Source organism: Phycodurus eques, chromosome 13 (genome assembly GCF_024500275.1).
Source record: "Phycodurus eques isolate BA_2022a chromosome 13, UOR_Pequ_1.1, whole genome shotgun sequence".
NCBI classification, from domain to species: domain Eukaryota; kingdom Metazoa; phylum Chordata; class Actinopteri; order Syngnathiformes; family Syngnathidae; genus Phycodurus; species Phycodurus eques.
In genome coordinates, this window is record NC_084537.1 from 14899016 (window position 1) to 14908191 (window position 9176).

Genomic DNA, 9176 nt, shown 5'->3' on the forward strand with positions numbered 1-9176 from the left:
CCGTCATAACGAAAAGCAATAGTTTTTTAAATCTGGGCCTCTACTAAATGGTTAAGATGTCACTTGATGAAAAGAAAAAGGGAAAAAAATAAGAAAAGAATAATTGCAAAATCAAGAAGAAAAGTTCCTTTTTAATTAATACACAGCTGAAAGGTTTTGGGGCATTGCATTTACTGTATTTTTGTATTGTTTTGTATTATTTCAATACAATTTTAGGACTACTACTTTTCTCTTTGTATGTGCTTGCTCCTAGGTCGTATCTTGAGAAAGCATGATACTGTATTTCCTTCCATTGCTATGCTGATGACAGTCAGATTTATGTGCCACTTAAGAAAAAAGATGCCTTCTACTTAAAACCACTTCTATTATGACTTTATTAGATGTAAACTTGGATTTGTTAAATTTTAATGAGAAGAAAACCAAAGTGATGGTATTCGGTCCCAGTGCAGGCCCTTGTAAATCCCTCTTTGTTGACTTGGGTCCCTTGGCACACTTTCCTTTGTGAAGCCAACTGTCTCAAACTTGGGTTTTAAGTTGGACAGTGTTTTGAAATTGAATTGGCAAATCGGTGCTTTTTTCATCTCACACAGCTGGTAAAGGTGAAACCTTTTCTTACATAGCAGACCTTTGAAACAGTAATTCATGCCTTTTACATCACATCTCGGCTGGATTACTGTAATGCACTTTACTTTGGAGTCAGCCAGTCCTCTCTGAAACGGCTCCAGTTGGTGTAAAATTCTGCTGCTCATCTTTTAACTTTTTGAGGTTCTGAATTCTAAACGGAAGATTAGAGAGGATTGAACTTTTTCTATTGCTGGTCCCAATTTATGGAATGACCTCGAGGTGCACATTAGACAAGCCCCCTCACTGTTTTAAAACCCGCCTTTCATTTTTATTCCTTGGCTTTCAACACAGCTTGAGACTCTGCCCTTGTTTTAGTGTCTTATTTGTTTAATTTTTCTCTAACTTTGTTATTAATGTTTCTAAATTATGTTATGTAAAATTGTCTCATGTTACATTTGTATTTATGTACAGCACTTCAGCTGAGGTTGTTCATAAAATGCTCTATAAAAAAAAAAAAATGAAGATTTCATTTGTGATTTTTTTCAATGCATGGAAATATTGAAGAACATGAAATACTACCACAGTGACCATTTCTATTTTCATCTCTGTAGGGCACAACAGCACACCTTAATTTGGGTTCTGCAATAACAAAAAGTGTTACAAATGTAAAATCATTCCTTTAGAAACAAACAGTAGTTCTGTCATCTGTGGTAAAGGCACCTATGGTCCTCAAAATGATTGCCTTATTCATGTCCTCTGCTGATTTGTTGATCGAGTAGTTGATGTGTTATGACAACGATACAATAGATGGCGATATCAGTATTTTGTCTTACCCCAACTGGTAGCTTTACAAATATAAAGGCAAAGAACCTATTTCCCCTAAAATCCCCTTTTTTAAAATGTGTACTATGGTGGTAAGTTAACATTTTTTTAGGTTTTCAAAAGTTCACACAATGCTGAAAGATGAAAGTACAGTATAAATTAGTAGTACTGTCTGTTTTGCAGCGTCTTTGCTCACCTCCAGTCGCCTGCAGCGTCTCCCTGACTGACTCCTACTCCACCCCTTACTCTCCCTCTCCCTTTATGTCTCTCTCTCTCTCGCTCTCTCCCTCTCTGGCCAGGCCATTAGCCATGAATTATGGTACTGCTACCATCGCAGCCAATTGTCTGGATGAGAAGCAGGCTGTGCCTCACTTTGCGTTGTCGTGTCTTCGCCTCTGGCCAAGTAGTGGGCTCGTCGTCGAGCAGCTGCTAATCATCTCTGCAGTGTCGATGCGAGCAGGTAAGCAAAAAAAATAAAAAAATAAATGTCATTCTGGACATTTATCACGGCAATTCATACATTGGATGAAGGATGGTCGCATATCGTGAGAAGGGTCTGAAACTTTGATGTATGGCATGCCAGTTTTTTTTTTAATGTCTGTTTTATACTGTTTTGGTCAAGTTACAGTGGGGAAAAGGTGCTTTGAAAGCAGAGACAGTGCTATAAAGTCCTACACTTGTATCTTTGGGAAAGCCATAAGGAGATAAGTGGCAGGATGCAGTGTTTGGACACAGCCACCGCATATTGTCATATTCAGCACTGAACAGCACAGTGGGTATCCCTGGATTATTTATTGTACGTATGTATTTATTGTCGTATTGTTTTGCACTTTTGTTTTTTTTTAAATCAGGTTTTATCTACTGTTCTAGAGCAGGGATGTTGAAATTTATTTATATACCACACCACACTGTATATACAGTGAACCCTCGTTTTCCGCGGTTAATGGGGACCAGAACCCCCCGCGAAAGGTGAAAAACCGCGAAGTAGGATTTGGCCCCCCCCCAGGAATTTTCGTTTATGTGGGTACCAGAATGTTTAAAATATGTAAAAAGTATTAGTACTTTATATATTTGAGACAAAGATTACAACAGTACACATATTTACTTAAATATTTAATTATAAAACCTTATACAGTCATTAACATTCATCAACATTTCCTTCTGAGCGAGGCGAAAGACGCTTGCGTTGGTGGCGGAGGAGAGGCTCTCACTTGACTCGTAGAGGCTTTAGGTTCACTCGGAGACTCTTCTGCCGGAGGCGCTGATGGTGTAGCTGGGGTTTTGCCTTGGAGAAAAACATGGTGATGGGTAGTTGTTGTCTTTGTTTTTTCCTTTTGCTTCAAAATTCCCCTGTACAAGGACATAACTCCGTCTCTTATTACGCGGAGTTACCAGACGTTTCGCATCCTAAATGAACCAGTTTTGCAGATGTTTGCCTCCTCTTTCTTGATGTACCGCACTGTAGATTCATTCACGACACAATGGCGTGCCACAGATGCATAACTTCTGCCATCTTTGATCATATCTAAAAGTTTCACTTTTTCGCTGATGGTCATCATCTTCTTCTTCCTCTTGGGCGCCCCGGAGGAAGGTTTCGGAGGGGCACAGCGCTTAGGCGGCATTGTAAGGCCTTAACTAATCCCAAAAAGTTATCACGAACACAACACTAAGATACAGTATGTGAGACACTCAACAGCGTGGAAGAGACTGGCGAGACACAACAAGGGAAGATGCTGGGTGAGGCTGCGATGATGCGCAGCCAATCAGCTCACGCGATAAATCCACTCGTGCTCTCATTGGTCGATGTCGCGCCGGGAACCAATCGCGCGCCTTGTATGAGTGCCCGTGACATGTACAGTACAGTACAGTACAGGCATGTACAAAGCCTCTGAGTCAACTCATCTCTTTGTTTGGCATCTCTCTCTCTCGTGCATCAACATGAAACAACCGCAATATGGCTGCTGATATGGCTGTATTTTTTCTTTTTTTCTTTTTTTTTGAGGAATGTTTTGGGAAAACCCGCAAACCACTGGAGCCGCAAAATGTGAAGCGCGAAGTGGCGAGGGAATACTGTACTGTATATGCTCAGTGATTCTCAAGTTGTGGTACAGGTACCACTAGTAGTACGTGGGCTCCCTTTTGTGTTATGTGTAATAATCACTTCCTAAGTACAGTTCAGTTGTATTTAACTTTAAGTTAAATACATTAAAACTGTGTTTTTAAATTTTCATATATTAAGCGTTGTCTTTAAAGTTCAAACTGTGCATAATGTTACACTGGGTTACAATAATATTGCATAAATACGTTACTTCCTGAGTTTTCATGTTCTTCCCGTGCCTGCATAGGTTTTCTCCGGGTACTCCGGTTTCCTCCCACATTCCAAAAATTTGCATGGTAGGTTAATTGAAGACCCTAAATTGCCCGTATCTGTTAATGCAATGGCGGTTTCTGATATGGACAGCCGCCCGGGGCGGCATTCTGTGACTGCCAATTATTGTTTGTTTCTATGTGCCCTGCATTGGCTGGCGACCAGTTCAGGGTGTACCCCGCGTCTCGCCCAGAGTCAGCTGAGATAAGCACCAGCACACACCCGCGAGACTAGTGAAAATAAGCAGTTCACAGAATGGATGGATGAATGAAGTTTTTCATAAACATTTAGGCCATCTGTGCCATTATATTTTAGTTTTTTTAGTATTGTCATGATGCTGGTTCTAAATATTTTTTATGTGGTACTTGGTGTAAAAGGCTTAGAACCACTGCGCTTGTTGGATGTAATTTGCATTTCGTTGCCTTGTACTGGTGACACCTGTAATGACTAAGGTTGAATCTTATCTAACGTACGCAATTGCCCTTGCAATTGAGCATTATATACTGTGTATATTGTTCACAAATTGAATTTAAAATTACAAGTCATTAAAAATTGTGGCTTACAAATACAGCGACACGGTGGACGACTGGTTAGCACATCTGCCTCACAGTTCTGAGGACTGGGGTTCAAATCCCAGCCCCGCCTGCGTGGAGTTTGCATGTTCTCCCCGTGCCTGCGTGGGTTTTCTCCGGCTTCTCCGGTTTCCTCCCACATTCCAAAAACGTGCATGGTCGGTTGATGAAGACTCTAAATTGCCCGTAGGTATGAATGTGAGTGGCAATGGTTGTTTGTTTATATGTGCCCTGCGATTGGCTGGCGACCAGTTCAGGGTGTACCCCGCCTCTCCCCCGAAGATAGCTGGGATACGCCCGCGACCTTCGAGAGGATAAGCGGTACAGAAAATGGATGGATGGCATGCAAATACAGTATTTGAGTATACAACCACAGTGGTGAGTTTTGAGATGATAGCTTTTGTTCGGACAATTTTTTTCGTTTGACTTCTCAAAAAATTGACCTAGCAAAGCTGTATGGTGGCAATGAACTCAACTCAACTCACTTCACAGCAAGCAGCAGTTTGAAAGATAGTGAGCAATTCTTCAAAAAAGAGGCTGCAAGCTGTTTATTGCCACTCCCAGTTGAAGTTTACTGTCAAATAATGTCAAACTTTACTGTCAAACTAAACATAAAAAAGTTACATACATATTCCATATTAGTTACATTAGTTACATATGAAAAAGTTAAAATTAAACAATACCCACAGACATATGTTCTTTATCCTCTGCAAAAAAAATAAAAGTACTAATAGCTTACTGAGTCAATTCCAGCAACTGAATCACTCGTGTTTGTCTCCATGACTGTATTATACTGCCACCCGGGGGCCAAGTCACACATACAAGAAGGAGCCACAATGAATTAATCGTGATGTGCAAACTGTAATTCTAGACAATATATTTGTTATTACTATATGTTTTATGGAGTACAATATTAAAGAGGGCTATTTCACTTATTAAAAACATTACAATTACACATTTTGTGTGTGTGTGTGGGGGGGGGGGGGCGGGCGCTTGATCCTATTAATGGAATTTCCGTTCCTTTCAATGGGGGGGAAGTGTTTTGAGCATGGTCACATGTTACATTTTTGTTTAGGGATTTTGTGGACAAAAATGCATGTAATATGTGTTATAAGTGAAGATAAATTGAAATTTCGGGACAGATTTTCTGCCAAAATAAAAAGAACAATCCCATTTAGCCAAAGACAGGGAGTAGACGCACTTTATTTGTGATGCAGTGGGATGGATGTGGCCCCCGAGCCTTGAGTTTGACAGTAGTCTTGTAGAACCGCATGCAAATTTGTACACAAGAAACCAGATTTCACTTTTTAAGACAGACAGATGTCGTATGGTTGCAGTTTTCCAGTGTTTGTGTTTCAGTTTGCCTTGTTTTAACAAAACCGGCATTTATTTGCCTGTTACGAAGTGAGAGAACAGTAGCCAGATGGAGGCTGTTGATCTTGTTCGAAAGGTCGATGTGAAAAGGCCATTACTTGGACCACGGCAAACACACACTCATAGCCCATTGTGTACACACACATTCACTTAAATTTGTGAAGTCGGGGCTGATGTACTAAAAGTCAGTTGGAATTATTACACGCACTTTTAGGTTGTATGTTGACATGCTTCTGTCGTCATCTTCATGTAAGGTGTGAGTGCCTCTGTGGCAGTGGATGCGTATACAGGTTACCCACCGTTATATGCGAGACATGATACATAGATTCATGAGTGTTGACCTGCGGTGTTAATGATTGACAGAGCCTCTCACACAAAACCACTGATTGCTAAGCGCCTGAGGAAAAGCAGTTGCATGTCTAAGAGCTGCTCTGTACATATAAAAACATGTTTTACATGCATATTGACTTCCAATGTCACAACTATTGGCGCAAAAAAAAAATGTCTGCAAAAAGACATTGTTTGCTTTATTTTTAGCAAGGCATGGTTAATTGATAATGCACACGGAATGAAAAAAGAGGCACATAACATGCGCATATTAGCTCAAACACTGATTTGTGCTTTCCGAGCTGTTGGTGCCCTGAGCTGAGAAGATGGTGGGACTGAGGAACCGTGCCACATGGGATCCACTACTGCTCAAGTCGTCTTGCATCAAATCTTGTGCTGTCGGCTGCTCCTTGGGCATCACTGCGCACCTTACCTATGCTAATGCAGATAAAGAGCCCATTGAAGGTGAGTGATGGGGGCAAGTCAGTTACGTATTGTATTTGCATAAACCAATAGAAATCTTACTTGAGAGGCCCATGAGTCTGTGCTCATAACCACCTTTAAAATACTTGAAATATTGTCAAGTATTGTGGGATTCTCTCGTCTTTTTTTTCTTTTTTTTTTTTTTGGTTAACTGGTAACAAAAACGACATGGCGAAAAAAAATAAGCCTTGCATTGAAGTTACAGAGATTGTTAGGTGTCAATGTGGAAATTTTTTATTATCCTGTGACATTATTTATGTTTATCCAAGGGGATTGATTTAACAAAATGACAATGCAAATAATTTGTAACATGTAGAAGATTAAAAGCAATGAGCTTCACTAAATCCAGCATTTGCCTTTCCTTTTTCATTTGTATATACAGTGGTGCTTTGCCAGATAAGATAACAATACTCACAGACATGTACTCTGTATCCTCTGTGAAGAACAGCTATCACGGATTTGTTGACGTCTCCTCTGTCTCCACGTATATCCGTATATCTGTTTTATACTGGGCACGATGGCCAACTGGTGAACATGTCTGCCTCACAGTTCTGAGAACCCGGGTTCAAATCCGGCCTCACCTGTGTGGAGTTTGCATGTTCTCCCCGTGCCTGTGTGGGTTTTCTCCTGGTACTCCGGTTTCCTTCCACATTCCAAAAACATGTATGGTCGGTTAATTGAAGATTCTAAATTGCCCATAAGTGTTTGTTTATATGTGCCCTGCGATTGGCTGGCAACCAGCTCAGGGTGTACCGCCGCCGACCCTAGTGAGGTGAAGCGGCTCAGAAAATGGATGGATGGATGGCTGTTTTGTAATGGAATGGTGTACGACTGGTTAGGACGTCTGCCTCACAGTTCTGAGGACCGGGGTTCAAATCCCGGCCCCGCCTGTGTGGAGTTTGCATGTTCTCCCCGTGTCTGTGTGGGTTTTCTCCGGACACTCCGGTTTCCTCCCACATCCCAAAAACATGCATGGTAGTTCAATTGAAGACTCTAAATTGCCCTTAGGTGTGAATGTGTGCCCGAATGGTTGTTTGTTTATACAGTGGGTACGGAAAGTTTTCAGACCCTCTTAAATGTTTCACTCTTTGTTATATTGCAGCCATTTGTTAAAATAATTTAAGTTCATTTTTTCCTCATCAATGTACACACAGCACCCCATATTGACAGAAAAAAAACATAATTGTTGACATTTTTCATAATTTATTAAAAAAGAAAAACTGAAATATCACACAGCCATAAGTATTCAGACGCTTTGCTGTGACACTCATATATTTAACTCGGGTGTTGTCTATTTCTTTTGATCATCCATAAAATGGTTCTACACCTTCATTGGAGTCCAGCTATGTTTGATTATACTGATTGGACTTGATTAGGAAAGCCACACCCCTGTCTATAGAAGACCTTACAGCTCACAGTGCATGTCAGAGCAAATGAGAATCATGAGGTCAAAGGAACTTCCTGAAGAGCTCAGACACAGAATTGTGGCAAGGCACAGATATGGCCAAGGTTACAAAAAAAAATATGCTGCACTTAAGGTTCTGAAGAGCGCAGTGGCCTCCATAATCCTGAAATGGAAGACGTTTGGGACGATCAGAACCCTTCCTAGAGCTGGCCGTCCCGCCAAACTGAGTATTTGGGGGAGAAGAGCCTTGGTGAGAGAGGTAAATAAGAACCCAAAGATCACTGTGGCCGAGCTCCATAGATGCAGTCGGGAGATGGGAGAAAGTTCTAGAAAGTCAATCATCACTTCAGCCATCCACCAGTCGGGGCTTTATGGCGGAGTGACCCGACGGAAGCCTCTCCTCAGTGCAAGACACATGAAAGCCCGCATGGAGTTTGCTAAAAAAAACACCTGAAGGACTCCAAGATGGTGCGAAATAAGATTCTCTAGTCTGATGAGACCAAGATAGAAATTGTTGGCCTTAATTCTAAGTGGGATGTGTGGAGAAAACCAAGCATTGCTCATCACCTGTCCAATACAGTCCCAACAGTGAAGCATGGTGGTGGCAGCATCATGCTGTGGGGGTGTTTTTCAGCTGCAGGGACAGGGAGACTGGTTGCAATCGAAGAAAAGATGAATGCGGCTAAGTACAGAGATATCCTGGACAAAACCCTTCTCCAAAGTGCTCAGGAACTCAGACTGGGCCGAAGGTTCACCTTCCAACAAGACAATGACCCTAAGCACACAGCTAAAAGACCAAAGGAGTGGCTTCAGAACAACTCCGGGATTGTTTTTGAATGGCCCAGCCAGAGCCCTGACTTATACCCAATTGAGCATCTTGGAAATACCTGAAAATGGCTGCCCACCAACCTTCACCACCCAACCTGACAGAACTGGAGAGGATCTGCAAGGAGGAATGGCAGATGATCCCCAAATCCAGGTGTGAAAAACTTGTTGCATCATTCCCAAAAGACTCATAGCTGTATTACCTCAAAAGGGTGCTTCTACTAAATACTGAGCAAAGGCTGTGTGATATTTCAGTTTTTCTTTCTTAATAAATCTACAAAAATTTCAACAATTACGTTTTTTTTCTGTCAATATATGGGGTGCCATGTATACATTCATGTGGAAAGAATTAACTTAAATGATTTTAGCAAATGGCTGCAGTATAAAAAAGAGTGAAAATTTTAAGGGGGTCTGACTACTTTCCGTACCCACTGTA

General features: G+C 41.3%; 1 protein-coding gene across 1 annotated transcript in view; it reads left to right on the top strand.

Annotated features, from left to right (window-relative positions):
• The first annotated feature begins 6353 nt into the window (after positions 1–6353).
• The window catches only part of vwa5b2 (von Willebrand factor A domain containing 5B2), a 19598-nt gene continuing 16775 nt past the window's right edge, over positions 6354–9176 (top strand). The window contains exon 1 of the mRNA XM_061694659.1: positions 6354–6492. Within this exon, the coding sequence (XP_061550643.1) occupies positions 6354–6492 (139 nt within the window). The remainder of the gene's footprint in view (positions 6493–9176) is intronic.